Source organism: Hyperoodon ampullatus, assembly GCF_949752795.1.
Source record: "Hyperoodon ampullatus genome assembly, chromosome: 3".
Classification (NCBI taxonomy): domain Eukaryota; kingdom Metazoa; phylum Chordata; class Mammalia; order Artiodactyla; family Ziphiidae; genus Hyperoodon; species Hyperoodon ampullatus.
In genome coordinates this window covers 73,736,681-73,757,236 of record NC_136916.1, presented here as the reverse complement: position 1 = coordinate 73,757,236, position 20,556 = coordinate 73,736,681, and the positions used below count along the sequence as shown (strand labels likewise).

At 48.5% G+C, this 20,556-nt stretch overlaps 1 protein-coding gene across 2 annotated transcripts in view; it reads right to left on the bottom strand.

The window, feature by feature from the left end:
• Positions 1–20,556, bottom strand: part of ADAMTS17 (ADAM metallopeptidase with thrombospondin type 1 motif 17) — a gene marked incomplete at both ends in the record, with an annotated part of 347,780 nt that overhangs the window by 167,902 nt on the left and 159,322 nt on the right. For both annotated transcript variants that reach the window (XM_079701384.1, XM_079701385.1), the window contains one exon: positions 19,551–19,656. In XM_079701384.1, coding sequence (XP_079557510.1) covers positions 19,551–19,656 — 106 coding nt within the window. The remainder of the gene's footprint in view (positions 1–19,550; positions 19,657–20,556) is intronic.

The window sequence follows — 20,556 nt, the reverse complement described above, 5'->3', positions numbered from 1 at the left end:
TTCAAAGGCATTGCAGAGGAGAGGATTAGTTGACTGCAGGGGGGACCTGCTGCTCAGAGAGAACCTGCAGCTTCTTAAACTTCAAAGACCCCTCAGGGACCCCAAAGGGCACAGGATGTCCCAGACAGCAGAAACCCTAAGGACAGCCTGTTTCCTGCTCCTAATGACCATCACTCCCTTCCTTCCCTGAAACCACACATATCAGGAGGGGCTTTAAGGCCTCATTACTTGGACTCTGCCTTTTCCTCTTTGACCAGGAAGTGGGGTGGGGTATGGTGGGGTGACGGGGTAGGGTGTGTACTCCATCCCTCCTCCCAGCCATGAAACACACGCCATGGGTCAGCAGGCTGAGGGGGTGCCGCCCCAAGTGACCCTGGCTCCAGACCCACAGCAGGTGCTTGCATGATGCCGACAGGACCCTACTACCCCAGTGCCTTTGCCTGCCCTCTACCTCTGTGTGGACATCCCTTCCCACTCTCCCTGCCAGCCAAAATCCTCTCCTTCCTGTAAGGCCCAGATTGCAGGTCACTTTCTTTCTGAGCAGCTTCGGCCCTTCCCAGCTAAGAGGGATCCCTCCCAAGCACATGGCCGTTCTCTCAGGGCGTCCCTGAGGGCAGGACTTGCCATTTTTTGCACCTCAACATCCCAGAACCTCCCCGCAGCCTGGTCTAGCACCAGCCACACAGAAGGTGCTGATGAGTGTTCGTAAATTGATAGAACAGACTGAACAAAACCAAATCAGTTGGGTGGTATCTGGGAATTCCTCTTAAAAGGCTTCACCCCATGGCTCTGTGGTCTCTGTGCCTATCATGCAGGTGGCGGGGAGAGCTGGTATCTTCACCTCATGGCAGAGCCCCGTGAGCCCTTCTCTAAGCAATAATATCACAAGCAAGCAACCACCCCTTCCATCGGAACAAAAGGGGCTCTGTTATCCCTTCCCGGATCTAAGGCAGGTTATATCCTGCGTAATGAAACTTAACACTAGAGAGACAGGACAGAATTTCAAAGGCAAATTCTAGAATCTTAAGACTAAGAGGGACGTCGCTCAATTCCTATAAAGCACTGGTTCTCAAACATGGCCACACAGTGAGATCTCCTGGAGAGGAAACCCCGATGCCCGCTCTCACCACCAGAGGTTCTGATTTAATTGGTACGAGGCATGACCCTGAGTATCTGGACTTTTTTTTTTTTTTTTTTTTGCGGTACACGGGCATCCCACTGTTGTGGCCTCTCCCGTTGCGGAGCACAGGCTCCGGACGTGTAGGCTCAGCGGCCATGGCTCACGGGCCTAGCTGCTCCGCGGCACGTGGGATCTTCCCGGACCGGGGCACGAACCCGTGTCCCCTGCATCGGCAGGAGGACTCTCAACCACTGCGCCACCAGGGAAGCCCGAGTATCTGGATTTTTGAAAGCTCCCAGATGATTCTGAAGTCCATTAAAGTCTGAGAACTGCTGCTACAGTGTTGACCAGTGGTTCTCAGACTTCAGCGCCTGCTAGAAACCCACAGTGGGCCTGTGAAAACTCAGAGGGCTGGGTTCTGCCCCAGAGTTTCTAATTCAGTAGGTCTAAGGAGTGGAGGTCAAGGGCAGGATGAGAATTCGCATTTCTATTAAGTTCCCTAGAGATGCTGAAGCTGCCTGTCCAAGGAGCACACCTGAGAGCCATTGCTAATGGTTTTACTAGTAACCGCCCCACCTTGGCTGCAGGCGAAAGTCACCTGGCAACCTTTGAAACACCAATACCTGGGGCTCACCACACACCAAGTAAATCAGGATTTCCGGGGGAGGGGACGGGCACCTGTATTTTACAGGGGTTTCCAGGGGTGTCTAATGTCCCCCCTGGGCTAAGAACATTGCCTCTAGAAACAGGCCATCCTCAGGAAGGGCCAGCGCCCAGCTCTTTCTTATTGCGAGCTGAGATGGGCCTTCACGCATGCACGACCCAGGCCCGCCTTCTGAGCACTGATCAAGCCCCCTCCCTTCATAATGTGACAGAGTTCAAGTATTTGAGCTCACATTCTTGTCCCCCTTTGCTCTTCTCTCCTTCTACCCACAAATTTCAGGGAGAAGTCCAAGATCATAAGAAATGGCAGGACTTCTCATCACGCTTTCAGCCAAGCAAAAGGACAATCACTTCCTGGTTAGCCAAAGTCAAAATCCTGACGCTGTTCTTTATTTCTGCCCAGATTCCGAATTTGGGGGCAAAGCCACGAAGGGCATTACTGTCAGTAGGTTCTGGACACACACAAAGTACATGGCCCAAGTGTTTCATCTACAAATTCTACCCTGATGGTGAATATTCTAAGGAACAAATTTTAGGAACAGTAACCACCTTGTTGCTAAATTATTAAATGCTAGTTTGTGTGACTCTCTGTGAAGTACCCTAGTTATTGAATATATGGACTCATGGTCTCTTTAACTCAAGGGTTTCTTTTTCAAATTTCCACAAAATTGAGACTTTGGGGGTTTTGTAACTGCTATTTGTTTCTCCCTTTATTTTTTTGAGGTTCTTCTTAAGCAATACTTTTTATCCTAAAAAAAAAATCTTCGCTTCCCCTAGTGTAAATTATGGCTTCTTGCAGTAATCACTACTGCTTAACTGGCATTCAATTTACAGGATAAAAATATATTCTTTTGGCTGTCCAAATGACTGTGTACACAACTTGTCCTCAAACCCACTCTGAATTTTGGCTCAGAGCAACCATCATGTTAAGAGGATGGAATGTGGTTTCAAGCAATGCCACAAGTATTGCATAAGCGATAATTGATATTTGTACTAGCGGCAACTTTGTAGTTGATAATGGGTTATTAAAACAGGAAAAGAGGCCCTCCCCACAGAATCCCATCTGAGATGTAAAAGGAAAAGGTGTCCCAGACAAAAAGCCTCTCAGTGTCAATAAAGGGTGGTTCCAGAGCCCCATATCTTCCAGAATGTGTGGCCCCAGGCAGAAAGCAGCAGAGGAGAAGCCCTCTTGTTGCAGCGTCTCCTCTGCCACAACCAGGGGAGCTAACGGCCCCTCCCCCGCTCCCCCCCTCCAGCCATAGGCAACCAAGCCCCGGTGGAACTCTATTGCACTTTTGGAGTGAAAAAGGAGCCAAAATAGCAAGGGTACCAAGTGCCCTGTCATCCTGTTCCTTTTAAAAAATAATCTTGATATTGGCCTTTATTTAAATGTCTGCTTTCGACTTGTGTTTACAGAAGAGATTAGTGTCAAATTTGGCAACCCTGACAGAACAGAGTCTAGCTGGTCTGAGCCGTGAGCTGTCAAAGGTGCAGCTGCCTGTCCTTGTCTTGACCATTCCCACGACCAAAGGCTTTTCCTCCAGGTGAGACGTCAGGGTGATTTCACTGAAGGCGGCAGAAGGCTCATGTATGACAAATATCACAGGTTTATCCCTCCTCCATTTGGAGATCTTCAAGAGAACACTAATTCTTTAGGAAAAGGAACTAGCACTCCAATCCTTAATGCATAAAAGGAGACTGAGGCCCGGGCGCCAGCGGACCTGCAGGGGATGAGGCGGGAACATGCACCAAGCAGGATGGAGACTCGAGACCTCGGGGGTCACTTCACCCTTGGGTCACTTTTGCCCCTTGATTCTCAGCCTCGTGAGACCACCAGCTCCCTCTCAGCACTCACATCAGCACTGATTCCAGCTCCAGGGGCAACAATCACTGTATACGAGATTGGCACCCCCGGAGAAGGGCAAAGCTCTGGGGCAAGATTTCACACACTTGCCTTCTCCTTCTCACCCTCCAGCCCCAACAGATTCATTCTTGTCAAAGTCACAGGCATATAAGTATTGTTCTCAGCCAAGGATTTTCTTTTTAGAGCACTAGAAATAAGACAGCAAGGGCAGGGGTGAGAGAATAAGCGCTGAAGGCAGTGGAAACAGTGACAGGCTGACCTGCTATGGTAAGTGTTCCCTGGAACAAGGCTGTACTGTCCTCCAACAGGATGATAGGACCAACCCCAGACAACAGCCTGCCCTGTGATTCACCTTCCAGGCCCTGCTGCCTGGGCCATGAGGTCAAAAAAAGGCAAACAGACCCACACAGGTATGGACCTTCTCTGCTTCCACATTGTGATTTCTTTCTGCGTCACCCTAAGTGTCCGTGAATGTCACATGCACTAGCGTTTCCAACAAGCCATATCTATGGCTGGTCAGGTCGCCGGGGCTGAGTGCCCACGATCTCTCGATCCCCATCTCCCCTGCTCCACTGGCCATGGTTCCATATGGCACCATAACCCATCAGCACAGATGTGTCCAAACCATAAAGGACCCTCTCCAGGTGGGAGGAAGACAAATGTGAAAACTCAAAGACTACAGCGAGTGAAGGCTTCCCAAGACCCACTCATCCCAACCTGCTTCTGAAACAGGAGTGAGCTCTTGAGAAGCATGAAACACACCCAAATAACACCACCGTTTCCCTCCAATCTCCAAGTGCCTTTTCTCTTTCATTACAGGGAAGAGTCATGGAGATGGCACCAAACCAGAACCCGCTCAGGCTCCTTTTCAAAATGAGGTGAGTGTGCTGCCTAAGGATGAGGAAGCTCTGCATTTTCTGTGCTTCCAGAGTCATCAGAGAGTAGCTGGTCCACAACAGGGAAGGAGACCTAATAATGGCAGTAAATAAAGAATAGCAGTCAGTATCGATGGTAAAATGAGGTGATGGATGCAAAGTGCTTCAAACAGCGCACAGCAAGATGGAGGGCTCTGCTCCTGCAGCCGTACCAACGATGACCAGGAGGATGACAAATGCTCACATGAGTGAGGACAGGCCCTCAAACTTGGCTGTGTGCTCAAATCACCTAAGGAAGTTTAGAAAAATCTGGATGCTTGAATCCCACCTGCAGAAATCCTGATTTAATTGGTGTGAAGTGTGGCCTGGACACCTGCATTTCTAGAAGACCCTTAAAGGCATTCTCTCTCTTAGACTTTTAATTTTGAAATAATTATAGATGCACAGGAAGCTGAAAAGAAAAATACAGGGGGGTTCTGTGCACCACCTGCCCAACCTCCCCCAATGGTAACACCTTGCATAACTACATTGCAATATCAAAACCAGGGGGTGATCATTGGTACAACCCATAGTGCTTATTCAGATCTCACCAGTTACATATGCACTGTGTATGTGTGTGTGTGTGTGTGTAGTTCTAGGCAATTTTATCACACCTGCTGCTGCCTGTAACCATAATCACAACCACAATCAAGAGGTCGTGGCATTGCCACAAGACTACCCCTTTGTGGCCATACCCACCCCCCGCCCCATCCTTCAAACCCTAACAACCACTAATCTGTCCCCCATTTCTATGTTACATCATAAATGTTATATAAATGGAATTGGGCAGTATGCATCCTTTTGAGACTGGCTTTTTTCACTCAGTATCATTCCCTTGAAGTTCATTCAGGTGGCTGTGTGTGTCCATAATCTGTTCATTTTTTATTGCAGAGTAGTATTCCATGGTATGGATGTATCCGTTTGTTTAACTATTCACCAACTGAAAGATATTTGGGTAGTTTCAAGCTTTTGGCTGTTATGACCAAAAGCTGCTATAAACATTCATGTACAAGTCTCTGGGTAAAAATACGTTTTATTTCTCTGGGATAAATGCCCAGGAGTACAACCAGTGGGTCTTAGTTTTAAAAGGAACTGCCAAACTGTTTTCCAGAGTGGCCATGCCATTTTATTTCCCCACCAGCAGTGCATAAGCGACCTGGTTCCTCTGCATCCCGGCCCATGTTTGGCGTGATTGCTGGCTATCTTGGTGAGTGTTCCATCGGCACCTGAAAAGAATGCCACTGGGCCTCCTATTCATTCCCTACTGGTGACATCTGTGGGGCAGAAGGCACTCCCATGGGTTGCCTTGTGTCGCCAGGCCACCTTGTGCCGGGAGACGTATGCGAGGGAGAAGCTGCTGAGCCTGGGTTTCCTTGTGCCACTGGGACAAGGGCAGGGAGGCACAGGCCTTCGCTGCTGCTGCTGCTGCTGCTGCTGCTGCTGCAGCCAGCAGATTCGGTTGCCCACTGTGTCCTGGCTGTGGGACAGGAGCTGGGGTTCACTGCTGCAGTGGCCTGCAGGTCTGCCAGCTCAACACATCCTGTGTATGGAACGGGTGTAGCGGGCTCCCCATAAGGTCTCGGTGGGCTCTGCCTTTCCCAGTCCACCAGCCAAGAAGTAGGTTGTTCTTGGGGTTTATGTTTATATCTGTTGATGGTTCCAGGTCGCAGACCTCTAGGTACTAAGTCCAGGATACATGGGAGGTAAAAAGAAAGCCCTGGAACTCACCAGCCTGTCGTTCCTCAGGTGCTAAGGTCCCCAGCCAACCTGGCTTCTTCTTTCCAGCTTTCATAGCTCTTTTGTTATTGTCTGTTGAATCATTCCCAAGGTATTTGGTTGCATTTAAAGGAGAGGAGCAGGGAAAAGTCGAGTCTACACCAGCTCATTCCTGTACCAAAGCCAGCAGTGGCTCCTTGAATCCTCTTATGCTCTTATCCATCATGCTATGATGGAGGGAAAGTCAGTGTGCCCATTATACAGATGGGGAAGCTGGGGGCACAGGGACATTAAGTGATCTGCTAACCTGCAGCAAAGCTGCCTTCAGGCTTTACTCCCTGAGGACCTGCATTAAAGCTGCAGGCCTGGGCTGCACATTTGGGCAGAAACTTGGAGGGGGACAGCATGGGCCCTGCCTTTCCCATGTGCCCCTTGACAGTCGCTGGCTGCACAGATGCCAGAGTACATGCTCTCCGGTAGAGTTCCTCCCCCTCTGGACTGTCACCACCTTCTCTCCATCCACCACCAGACCAGGCCTCCCTAAGCCCCCTGTCACAGTCACTTCCTGCACAGGACCTGCATCCTGTCCCGCTGTGTCTCTGGCTCCCTCCACCCCACTCATCCCTCCTCCACCGTCTCATGCTGATGCAGCTCCTCCAAATGCAGACCCCTCCCTCAGTGCCCATTCCCCCACTTCTGCCTTCTCTCCGAGGACTCTCAACATGGCCCTTTTATGGGGCTGACTGCCCTGTACTTCACGCTCCACAACAAATAGCCTGTTACATATGATCCTACTTCCAAATGCACCATAACTTTATATTATGATAATCCTGGTTCCATCACCTATAAGCTCCAGGGCTGTGGTGAGTTGCTTAACCTCTCTGTGCCTCAGTTTCCTTACATGTAAAATGGGGAGAATGACAGTACTTACCCCACCGGATGGTGGGGAGGACTGAATGAACTAATGGCTGTAAAACACGGAAAACAAGCTTGTATAATAAACCTATGAAATGGACTACTGTTCAATGGGGGTGTATCTGTGCTGCCAGCTTTGCCTTGGGGTCTGGGCACTACCCAGATCCTGGTCTATTTTGTCCTTTATGTAGTGCAGGGGTCACAGGATCAACAAGAGGAGGGTTTGATGTGAGTTCAGAGATCAGCTCAACCCTCCTCATCCTCCAAGAATCTTTCCTTCAACCCCCAGGCTGCAAGGAACTAGCTCTGTGCAAATACCCCGGAGTGAGGAAATCAACACTACCTTGCGTGTTTCCAGAGAGCTCAAATTTTATGAACTTTCTTCTCTACTACTAATCATGCTTTGAGTAAGGTTCAAGTTACAAGTTCAAATAACTGCAGCAGTATCCAGCCCACAGTCCCCCATACTTCCCATGAGGAGTGTTAAGTGTTTTGCAGAAACCTTGGTGAAATTTGCGTTTTACATTCTCTGCTTCTCTATGACCTACTGGGGATGACTTGTCAGTAGATTCTCGACTGACTTCTAGGATTGCCTCTTTTAATTCTGAGCACTCACAAATTGTTTGATAAGCTAATCTGGAATCCTTCCAACAAACAATATTAATATCCTAAGTCTAAACTGTATGCCATTTGTCTCATTTCCCTCTTGCATGACAGCATTTGCCTATTTTAGTCTTTAGCACCCCCTGCTTTTTACCTCATTGCTCCTCCACGGTTATCAAAGCTGTTGGTGCTCTCATTTGCAAACAAAGCTCTCTCAATCTGGGCCTAGAGAGCCCAAATCATGTGAAGCACCTGGTTGATGTCTCATCACCTCCTCCATTATCTGGGTCTTCAGTTCCTACTGGTACAAGGTGTAGTGTACAACCTCTAAAGGGGTGCATGAAAACTGGGTGGGACTTGCTGGGCAGTCCAGTCATGATGAGCATGCCCAGTGATAAAGGCAACTAAGTTACCAAAGCCAGCATCCCTCAGGTCTGGCTCTTCAAAACACAACGTGACCTTGGCTTTCAAAAGGGGTATCTTTACAATCCTCAGCAAATCTGCAAGTTTGAAAGTAGGATCACTTTGGGGGGGCTCTTTAACTTTCTTTCCAGTTTGGTAAGCAGCCCTCATAGTTTTCTTTCCTGAGCCATTTTTCACAAGAAAATGAATTTTGTAATCACCATGCAGGAGTTGTTATATACACAACAAGGACCAGAGATTCAGAAGTTCTGAAGACCAATGCCAGGCAATCGCCAGGCTTAAGCCCCCAGGGCAGACAGGCTTCTAGGCCCAAGTGATCCAATTTCATGTTGCAGCCAGAAGTGACCAGGGTCCTGGACTTCAGGGCTCACTCTAAACTCTCATATTCCAGAAGTTTCCACATAACATTTGGGGGCTGCACTTGTCTTCCAGACCTTGGGTAATATCAGCAAATGTGGAAAGAGAAAACAACGCCTTTGATACGAGATACAAAAACAATCAAAAGGCTGACTTGCCTGCTGTGTAATTCTACCAACGGGGCAACCCTGGGATGGACTCTGCACATGCAGGTCACTGGCAGCGAGGCTGGGAAGAAGTCACCTTTAGGAAAAGCACAGACACTCACACATCGGCTTCTGCCTCCAAACTGAGAATAAAAACTGAAAGGGAGACTGGAGGAGGCAAGACAGGAATGACAGGATTTCAAGGCCTTGGGCCAAGGACCTCAGCTGCCCTTTGGGGATGTCAAAGACGACCACTTCGGGGGCTTTTCAGGAGTGTTTGACATTTTTGTTCAGTGTTTCAGTCCTGTTACTTCCTTCCATCTCTTTCATGAAACCCCCCATCTCACATGCAAACCAAATTCTGCTTGACCAGCGTGTTCCTGAACAGGTCTGTCGATAGCCATGAGTTTGAACTTCTGGAATTTAGCCAAAAATTTACCAGATTTTATGATACATCAAGTTAAATGTTTAGAGTAGAGTGGGGTCTCTTTTAACAAGTAGTTTGTACCAACCATGACTACAAGGAAAGCTGGTCTCCAAGCTATAGAGGAAGCTGAATGGAAACACAGCATCGGCTCTGGAAGCCCACTAAAGACTAGTCAGAGGCTGCTGGCACTGTATGGGTGGTAAATGAAGCACGGGTGAAAAGGGACCACAGAAAAGATTCCAAAGTCCCGGCAAGAAAGCTATTCTAAAAACTCCCCCATAGACCAAAATCTTAAAAATGAAGAAAAAATAAGGTTTTTCCCTTCAGCTCCATATATACCAATCTATGTTTATATGTGGACACACGCGCGCACACACACACAGGTACAAGATATAGCTAGAAGCGAACACTGCACTAAGATGGGGCCGGCGGAAAGGGCTACCACTTCGACACGCTTTAACCATTCTTCTCAAAGTATCACGTGTACAGGAATCACCCAGCTGGGCTCGGACCCTGCATTTCTAACAGGCTCCCAGGTGACAAGATGCTGCTAGTCCTGGGACTACCCTCTGAAGAGCAAGGTGCTGGTGCAGTTGTAGTTAGTTTGTTTTTCCAGTCTGTCCCTGGTGCAGCTCCACACGTGGGGCTGCCTCACTCTTTGCCAGATTCGGAATGGGGCATGGGATGAGGCAGTTCCAGGTGATAACTGTCAAGTCAGTAAGAACAGTTCAGGTTGGGGTGGCTGGAGGGGGGAACAGGGAAGGAGAGGGGCTCTGGGAGCTTGCTCTGCTGAGTAAGCCAAGCTCTCCATGGAGCAGGCAACCAGCAGCAAGCCGACCGCCCTTTTCTTCATGGTAGCTCTCTCCTGCTGCCGGAGCAGTTTCTGCCCCTCCTTGGTGACGGCAGAGCACAGGCCACAGAGATGCACAGGCCCTTAGTTAACCCTGGTGCCCCCCCTACCACAGAGCCACCAACGTGGCCAACCACAGGTTGGTTAGGTGTCATTTACCCAGTAAGCACGTGCTCCTGCCTGGAAGGCTCCTCTGACCAGAAACCAATCAGCATGTGCCTTGCGGTTATCGGTAGGCCACCTGTCATTTGGTCCTCAGTGTGTCTGAAGCTGTCCCGTGGCAGGGGTCCTATTGGACCCACCAGGTCGTTGGTGTGAGTTTGACTTGGAGATCCACTGCTGTTTCTCTGCCCGCTTCTCTTTAACAACTTACCTGGTTATAAGCTAGCTAAACTATGGCCCTGGTGTAGGCGCAGGTTCACCCCCCTGCCCAAGTAACACTTCAGCCCCCACATCATGGGGCCCAGCTTCTCCAGTGGCTGCCAGCCCTGCGCTAGCATCAGCCTCTCCGGGGACTTTGGCGACCCCAAGATTTGTCCCGGCTCAGTTCAGAACTGACCAAGCCATCTTCTTCTCATTCTCTCTTTGCTCTAGATAATAGTGTCAGTGAATCACCAGACTCACTTCACACCTGACCCTTCTTCAACACCACAGAAGCGCAGCTGTGGTTAACAAGATGAGGCCTTTGTCATGCTTCCAGTGACTCTTGGGGAAACTTAACAACCTCCCACATTCTATATCCATCTACTTATTTATGTTTTCTCCAAGAGAGGCCATTCCCAGATCCTCACGCAGGCCCCTGGCAACTACGCAGGCCCCTGTGCTCTGTTTTGATGTCAGGAACAAAGTACATGATTTCATGGCTCCCGCAGACCCCTCCAGCCCCTCTGCTGGTCCTGTCTGCCACCACCATCAACTGGCAAGACTACCACCTCCAGGCAAAGTGGGAGCACGCTCTCTGTGCCTAAAAATGGATTAGGAGAGGAGGGCTCTTTCCCAGAATGTGCCATTGACTGGGCTGGTGGCAAATTTCCCAGGGACTCAGAGATGTGCAACTGCCCTCAGGTCTTTGGAATTTTCCATCAGCAGTGGGCAGTGGATGAATAAGGATTTCAGGCATGAAACCAAATACCTTGGGAGAATGCGGGCATGTGTAAGCCACAACAAAATACCATAAACTGAGTGGCTTATCAACAATAGAAATTTATTTCTCACAGTTGTAGAGGCTGGAAGTCCAAGATCAAGGTGCCAGCACAGTGGGGTTCTAGTGAAGGCCCTTTCCTGGGTTGCAGAGGCTGCTTTCTCGTTGTTTCCTCACATGGCCAAAAGACAGCTAGTTAGCTCTCTAGCCTCTTCTTACAAGGGCACTAATCCCATTCATGAGGGCTCCACCCTCTTGAGCTAATTACTGCTCAAAGGCCCCACCTCCACGTACCATCACTCTGGGGATTAGATTTCAACATATGAATTGTGGGGAACACAAACATTCCATCTATAACAGAGCACTCCATCTGTGGAGAAATTTGCATCTTACCGCACCTCTGCCACCTCCCACGGTACTTACAAAACCCCAGTCATGTAAGCAAAAACTGTCTTTCCCAGTAAAGGGTAAATCCAGTTACCAGAAGAGCCACATGGGGAGGGCTTGGCCTCAGCACGAGATCAGTTCAGTTGTATAAAAGGCACCACGCCACAGGAAAGGGAGGCCGTCTGCAAAATGAGGCTGAGATGACTTTGGACATCCCTTCCAGCTCTGAGAACCAGGAGAAAAGCCACTTACAAGGAGCTGCCAGAAGCTCCGGTAATCTAACGAGAAAACTGGATCTCGTCTAATTCCTGGAATAGTCTGTAATGTAAAGACGTTCTGAGGGGATTTCAAAATTTGGTTCTTCAGCCAAACTCAATTCACACCCCCCCTCATCCCCCCTGCCCGCTCCCGCCCCACCATCTCCTCAAACACCATCTCGAATGACATCATTTCAGGTAAGGAAACCCATCAATAATTAAGGGCAAAGAATTACTGGGGTAGAGACAAACATCCACACAGCTTGTGTAACCTTTCCCATCACAGTAATAAAACTCTGGGAGCAGCAGACATCCCAGATCCAGCTGGATTTCCCATCACGGTGATAACATCCAGCCAATAGCTGCTTGGACTGGCCACTCAGAATGCAGGTGGGAACACATCTGTCTGCCTGCTGAAGAGCTTTTAATGGTTTTCCCTTTGTTTGTCTTCCCTCCCAGGCCTGGCCTGGGCAGATTTTGGAAGACTGTGGTCAAGGTGCTCTTAAGAACAGTGGCTCTGGGCTTTCCAGTCAAATGGAGGAAGTGTTCTCTCCTCACATTCAATGTGAGTCAGGGGTAAGACTCCAAAGGAAATCACGATAATTTCCCTGCAACTCTTCTTAATGCTGGGCAATGAGAAATCGCTCCCTAAGGCAGAGAAGCCATTTAAACAGGGCCACCAGTGACAAAGTTCCCTGCTGTTCTGGACACTGCATCTCCCATTCAGAATCATTCAGCTGGGAGGGACCAGAAGGAAATTCTGCTTTTATTTGTCTGGGGTCAGGGCGGGGGGTGGAGAAAGGAGGAGAAAAAGGAAAGGCATAGCTGTGAGGAAGGACTCATTCAGGGCAACACGGAGCAGGGCTAAGAGATGCTGTGCCAGGTGCAGGCTCCACTGCGGCCACCCTGCAGTCCTCCAGAAGTCACAAGTCATTCTAGCTCATCCAAGACTGGAGAAGGAGGGTGGCTTGTAAATTAATGTCAAAGACCTTACAATTTTCAGCAGCACATTTTTAAAAATAATAAGGAAAGTAAACGAGGCCTGGGTGTTTGATACAACTCTGGAATCTGGATAAGGCAGCCGAGCCAGGGATGCTCACACACCTAGGAAATGGCACTCAGAAATCACTCCAAGCACCTCCGCGTGAAACCCAAGAACCCTAAACACCACTGGCACTGCCAATTAAGCTTCTTTCTGGGAGGGGAGCCTGCAGGAGGCCTTAGGAGCTGAGTAGGGATGGAGGGTAAGACCCAGAGAGCCAGAGAGGAGTTCATCTGAAAACCCAGTGTGGGACTTGCTTGCCCTAGAAGCAGCCCTTCCTGTAGACCTCCTGGGCTGGAAGGGTCCACCCTTTCTGTTCTGCGAGAAAGGTTGACCCATACATGAACACAACTGCCCTAATTCCAAACTAGAACAAAAGCACCCTTGCCCTCCTCCTGGGATTTCTAACCGGTTATGACATTTGCAGAAATCCTCTCTCCACTGCACCTTCCTTGTAAGGCCAGCCCATCTGATGTCTGTGCTGTGCCCGCCAGGTTACGCGCCCAGGCAGAGGACTCGGCAGGCTGCCCAGCCGTCCTTGAGGGCTACCTACCTGCTCACATCCTGCCCATGTGCACACCGTGTTCCCCTGTACCGTACCGGGCAGCTCATCCTTAACACAGATCACAGACAAATACTTCCCCTCTTCACAAATCTAGATAATGGCTTTCCTTACTTCCTGTTCTGGGATTGAGACAATTCCTTTCAGTTTGAATTGTGTTGACTCCAGTTATGAGAACATTTCCCCCAGAACAGCTGTCCCCTCCCTTTTCCTCCACTCCCCAGACACCTGCCCACCCTCTGCCCATAAGCCACGATCCCCAGGAACAGGACTCTGTCCATGTTCCATGCCGCACCCCAGGCGCACGTGTTCCCAGGCACACTTCAAGAGGACATCTTTCGCACATCCACTGCCCTGAACTCATTTGCACAGCGTCACATTCTAGACGGAAACATCCGGAGTGCCTGGATCTAGCTTTTGATGGGTATCTTTATTGGGGGATACCAAGCTTCACCTGTGACCTGCCTGGACCAGGGATCCTACTTGTTACTTCAGGGCACGAGGTGGCCACCTACCTGCCCTCTGTCTTCACAGGACTGAGCAGGAGGACAGAGTCCCTCCTCCAAGTGACATCAGCCAGGGCAGTGCTTCCACAATGGTGGGCTTGGTTCCAGGGCACGAGGGGCATTTGTGCGGGTCTGAGAACCCAGCTGTGCACCACACACTGTTGCAACTGGGTCTGTCTATGTCTGCAGGTGCACAAGTGTCACCAAACACAGTTCCTGGTTGCCAGGGCATCTGTATTGTTAAACCCCAGCCCCATGTTTCTCTCCACTTGGGAGCATCTATGTACTCGGTACCTCAGCCCACTGTGGGCCCTGCCTGTTCCCCTCCTTCTGTTCCTCCCCTTCCATTTCCAGGTCTCCCAGGAGGTGTCAGGTGAGAGATGACAGGACTATGCTTGCCTGTGGTGGCAACTTTCAGGAAGGCTGGGCCTTTCCTCACTTGACTCACCAGCCGTGAGCATATCTGCCTGGTACAGCTGCAAGAAGCACGGAATTCAGAGTGACCTAGAGAGGGGCGAGCTGGAGCCAGGAGAGCAGGATCGTATCTAGCAACACAGCTCAACCCTGAGGGTGGCCTGGAGGGACAGGGTCTGGGAGCAAGAGATGGAAGCAGGAAGGTGGATGAGGCCGAAAGCAACAATAAAAGGTCTAGACCTCATGCTGGTGGCAGCTCCACCCTGACTGTACCTGGCATCTCCTGGAGAGCTTCCGAGGTGCTCCCTGCCCCAGAGGAGGTGGTTTAACTCATCAGGCTGAGGCTTGGCCACAGGCACTTCCAAGTGCCTCAGAGGCTCCTCTCCTGAGGCTGGGCCCAGATGTCACATCTGCTGGGTTCCCAAGCTTCCATGAAGACAGCATTTTTCAGAGGCCACAGGCAAAGCCAGCTGACCAGAGGAGAGGTAAATTCCAGAATGGAAAGACCCAAGAAAGGGCATATGAGTCAGGAAAAACCCCAGGAAGAGCAGGTGGGGAGAGGTGCAGCCCCCGTACAGGTAGTAAGGGCCTGAACGTGGGGCGTGGCTCTGGGGCCTGTCTGGAGCTGGAGAGGTCACATGGTTTGGACTGACTCTCAAGGCAGGTGTTGATCTGGCTCAGGCTTATCTAACAGAGCCTCCTAAATCCGACAGAAGCAGAGAGTTATTTTCTGCAAGGGAAAGCTCTTTGTTTTTCTGAGTGGGTGGCCGAGTATGCATTAAGTGGAGTCCTTCCCCTCTCTCCCTACCCCACCTGGAAGCCCTGTGTTTAGATACCTCCCAGGCACTGTCTTACCTGATTGAGAAGCACACGGGGTTTCCCCAGGCACCAAACAACCAGTTGAGACTTGGTTCTGTGCCCTCCTGGCCTCCAACTGCACTAGGGAGAGCTCTTGTCAATCAAATGTCTCCCCTGGGCCTTATCATGCTGTATTAGACCTACTTTCCCCAAAGCAAAAGGCACTCTAACCGATTTTCATAGAACCATTTACTTTCTTTCTTACACTATAAAACTTCCAAATCATAGCAAACAATATCCTCTAAAAACAATATCCTCTAAAAATCCAATAGACGTATTAGGCACAGTCACTTTAATGCTATACTAACGTCACTACCTAAGCTCTCCTTGATCATTAGGGTGTCACTTGATTTTGTTTTTTATTTTTCTCATGGGCAGTCAGCATGGACCTGAGCTTCTGAGGAGAGTTCTTCCCACGAGCAATCAGGGTTGAGTTTGCCTGAGAAAAATGAATGCTTCGAGCTCTCCCCCTTTCTCTCTAAAATCAAGTAGTGATAAACATCTTGGACACTGAGGTCCACCACAAGGCATCCTGGTTTCTTGAGGGAAAAAACCTGGGCAGAGTTGGGCCAGCTGGGCTGTTTCCCCTATGTCACTGATTCCATCATAACCAACAACAGCAGCAACTACGGCCCTCTAAAGTGAAAGAGGTCCAGCGAAGACATCTTCTCATGCTCAGGACCATCGCTTTCTCATGGTCACTGTGGGATGAAGAAAGGCACAAAAACAGCCTCATTTTCTGCTGGGTTTCCCAAGCTACCACAACAAGACAGGGAGACAGGTGCCTTCCAAAGCTCACAGTAGGTGAACCAAAAGGTGGGGGGCAGCTGCCTACCTGGCAGCCTTTCATGGGCAAGAAGGTAACTAAGGTCATAGGTGCTCATTTAAAAACCCCAAAGCTGCTGTCAGCAAGGCTGCCCCACAGACCCAGCTTATCCTTCAGGCAGGAACACAGAACAGCCCCTTCCCAGGGTCTCCTCCACGACTGCCATTGGGAATTGCAAATCCTTCAGTTCCTGTCTAAAGCCAGGGCTGGAGTCTTTTCTACCCTACTTCTTTATCAGGGTAGATCATCAGAAAACTGCCAGTCTCACCCACAGTACTTGAGTTTCCTAGGGAAACCCCTGTTGAGGACACATTGGCTTTCTTCAGCCAGCTGTACCATGCCATTTTTTGCCCTCTCTGCCTAGGCTGCTGACAAACTGAAAGTACCTTGGTTTTTGGATATATAACAAGCTCTCTTCTTTATTACCTATATTTTGTAATTTGGATCCTTATTTTAATGGCCCTGTTGCATGGGTATATTATCATACAAGTGATCCCAAATCATTTTAGGTAGAGACTAGAAAACTTTTTAAAGTAATACTAGTTTCCTAATCTATAAAGTAAAAGCTAAAAATACCTGCCTCACAGGACTGATTCAATAATACAATGAATGCACAGTATCTAACATAGTACCTGGTACATAGCAGGTGCTCAGTAAATGAGATCTGATTTGACTTAAACATCATTACTTTATTGTTAACCTACGTCCAAAGCAGCATTATTGATGTTACCATGGGAAGAGTTTTTCATTTAATTTATAATTTAGAACTTATTTTACTGCAAATTGGATTGGAGCCAGTTCACAGCACCAAATAAATTATTTTTGAACTACAATATTTGAAATAAAACCATGCATACAAACAGATGCTAGAAAGAGGGAGAAAAATTCCAGTACTACAATGAGTTAAATGTTAAAAATGAGCCTTACACTTAGCTTTGTGTTTTCTGAAAGCCAGAGCAAAAATGAAATCACGTTAACTTACGCAACTCTCATCATCTGATAAACGGCATGTGTAGCTCCTACAGAAAGTGACTTTTTCTCCTAACATGGGGACCTGAGGTAAGTGCTCACACTGCTCCTCACAGGAGGTTTATTGAGTACGGAGCAGAAGGGCTGCACCCATGCATGCCCACGTGCAAAGACACACACACCCACCCTTCAAAAGAGATCTTTACTTTTCAGTATTAAATGATTAGGAACTGGAGGGTGAGCTCTCTGGGGATTTTCCAGGGTTACACAGAGGGGTGGTGTTTATTGTTTTCTAAAACTTTTACCAAGAAATTTTGTTGGAGAGCATGGACCAGTGGCTCAGGTCCACAGAGAATACCATCCATCTTATCTCAGTTCACACACACTTAAGAAACGTGGAGTTAAATTACTCCTCCCTATTCCAAAATATAGACAGTTTCCAGGTTCGCATCTGTGAAGGAGCCTGGCCAGTGGCTTTCCTGAGACTGCAGGCTGGCCTCTACCTTCCCAAGCCTCCGCACAGCCTCTCTGGCTGCTCTGAGCCGGGTGACCAGAGGGGTCTGTGGATAGGGAGACTGTGGCTTCATCCTTGAGGGATCTGCTTCCCAATGCTTTCGAATAATCAGAGATGAGAGACTTCTCTGGGAAAACCATAATTGCCCAACTAGGGGCAGGACCAAATGCTATCAGGATTTATTGGCTTTGATTAACAATACGGTGTTTGTTTTTGCAGGTAATTAGAGTTCAGTAGCAAGCTATAAAGAGTCCTCCAAGAAATTCTAAACAGACTGTAGCTAAAGGCTACTGGAATATGACTGAATCTAATCATTCATCTGCAGACCTCCCATGTTAAGATGCCAGTGTTTGATCCAGCACAACCGCACAGATCAGGGAGGAATGGCGCTCTGTGTTCTTAATGCCCAAGGAGAAAAGGCAACCCCTGTGTGCTCACATGCGGAGGTGACTGCTGCCATGGGATGCAGCAGTTCACATAAATATACCTCTTCAAAGGTCCACACAACCTGCGCGTTGGGAAATCTTTTGACAACTCTGCATTCTCACAACTGTTAGGGAGTTGATTCAACTGTACTAAGTTGGGCTGGGTGGGGCATTTGATAGTGAGAAGATGTTTGCCAAAGCCATACTCATTTGTACTTTTCTTTCAGCAACCACTATTGGGTGGGGTTTTCTCGTTGTTGTTGTTTTTTTTTGTTATTGCTGTTTTTTTTTTTTTAACAAATCTGAGATATGAATACAAATTTGATTACAAATAATTAAAAAAATTATTTTCTAGTAGTGTAGGCAAACTAGTATGGGCAAAGTGTTGTCACCAATATTTCTGAAATACTGTCAAGATGAAATAAATGTGTACATAGAGATAACTACTTATCTTGCTTCTCTTGGCCAATAACATGTTATTTTCCCCTTAGTCCCAGGAAATACACATAAGATTATTTTCATTCTCTGTACTCACATCATGATAGCCAACAGGTACAGAAAAGTCAACAACAAACCCATCTATAGGAGTGAAAAAAATTAAAATGGGACCAGATAAACAAAGCAAGGTAAAAACATCAAGCCACAGATATGGCTAATACTAGGGGAAAACAACTGCTTTTGTACTCCTTATTCATTGCCTCTACTCTTGCAGAAGCTTGAGTTCACCTTTAGGGTTCCAGGCATCTTACTATCTCGGGCACTGGGAAAACTTTACAATATATATTTTTCCCCGAGAACTAGATTCCCATTTAATTTTGTTCTCTTTGGTCCAATATAAATTTTTCCATTGTTTTGCATGCTTTGGCCTCCTCAATTTATTTATTTAAAGTTCTTAAGCAGTCATATCACAATGTTTCCTTCAGAGAAACATAAAACAGACACCTACTCCAGGAGAAAGAGTAAACCCTCGGGCCACAGTTTGAGAGTCAGCTGGTTTTCTGCCCCCTGAGACTTCCTGCAGGTGATCTCAGCCTTGGGCCAGCCATTCAACCCCTCGGACCTTCTTTTTCCTCACCTAAAAATACCAGGAGGCTGCCTCGGATTCTCTCCACATCATCTTTGGGCTCTAAGATTCTGTGGTTCTTTCCTCCTCAAGGGAAGAACTTCCATGTGCAAAGGCAATAGCTGATGATTCTTTAAACTAAGACACTGACATTCTACCTTCAGAAAGTTGGACTTTGTTTGAAACTGGCTGAAAAAAAACAACCACCCAGAAATTCAATAGCACAAAGATAAATCCCATTATTTGAACGGCATATTTAGAGTGAATCAAGATCATGGTGGTCCGGGAAAGGGGATACAACTCACGACAACACTGAGAAAATCTCTTCCCTTTACAGCGTGTGCTTTAAGAACAGGCTTAATTAAAGCAAACATCAAATGAGCATTTCCACTCTCAGAGACAGTCTGTTCTGTGATCTCTTGGGTTCCCTGAAGGGTTGGGACCCAGGCTTGCTGGCCTAGGTTCTTACTCTAGAGGAAGCAAAGGCATTCAGCAGCACTGTTTTAGAACTTCCAGAATCTGAGTGAAAAAAATATGTATTCAGAAAAGCATTTAAAGAGGCAGAACAATCCAGAGTCTGATACTTACTTGTGGCCCAGCTCATGAGCGATGGTAAAGGCCAAATTGAGGCCATTGTCTTCGGCAAGCACACATTTCCTCTTAGCACTGCACACACCTCCTAAGTAAGCAATTCCTGCAGCAGAGACACAAAACACATCCTCTTCAGAATGTGCGAGGCCCTGACCTCGCAGGGCAAATCCACATGGTCAACATCACACATCATCAAGAGGGGCAAACGGGGGCGAGGATGACCATGGGACTGGACCTGTCATTCCAGAGCTCATATGGAGACTGGCTGGTGTGTGATGCTTTCGTATTCGCCTAATAATAATAATAATAATAATAATAATAATAATAATAGTATTAACAACCACAAACATCTCTCAAGCATTTAACATACATCAGGCAACGTGCTGAGTGGTTTACACAGATTATCTAATGAAGTCCTCGTTACCCGGGATGGAGGCAACAGAGAAACTGGGGTTCAGAGAGAAAAGGTAACTTTCCCAAGGTCACCTGGACTGGCACCTCGTGCTGGGATGCTGAGCCAGACCTGTCCAAATTCAGCATCCAGGGCTGGGACCAGGTGAGGCCAAAAAGTAGAGGCACCCAGTGCACAAGGTTCAAGGAGGGTCTCCCTCTCAGGAGCCGACTCTGAGAAGGATGGAGGGCCTCCTCAAATTTCGCACCCTGGGCACCTCCTTCTCTCACCCAGTCCTGGCCTTATTAGGGTTAATGCTCTCAGGGGGTGAGCTCGGATCGGGACCGGGACTCACAGAGAGCAGGCCACAGAAGGTGCAGAATGTTCAGAAAAATGTTTCAGGAGCCCTGAGGAGGACAAGACCGGGGCCCAGGAGCGACGAAAGACGCTGGAAGAGTACGGGCCTGGAAGCCATTCGGGAGGATGGGTCCCACGGCCCAACTCCCTCAACTCTGCACAAACATGACGGGGCCCAGGGACCTTCCCTGAGACGGGAAGATGAAGGCAACCGGGGGTGGGTACCAGACTCAGGAAAATGGTGTGAGCAAGGGG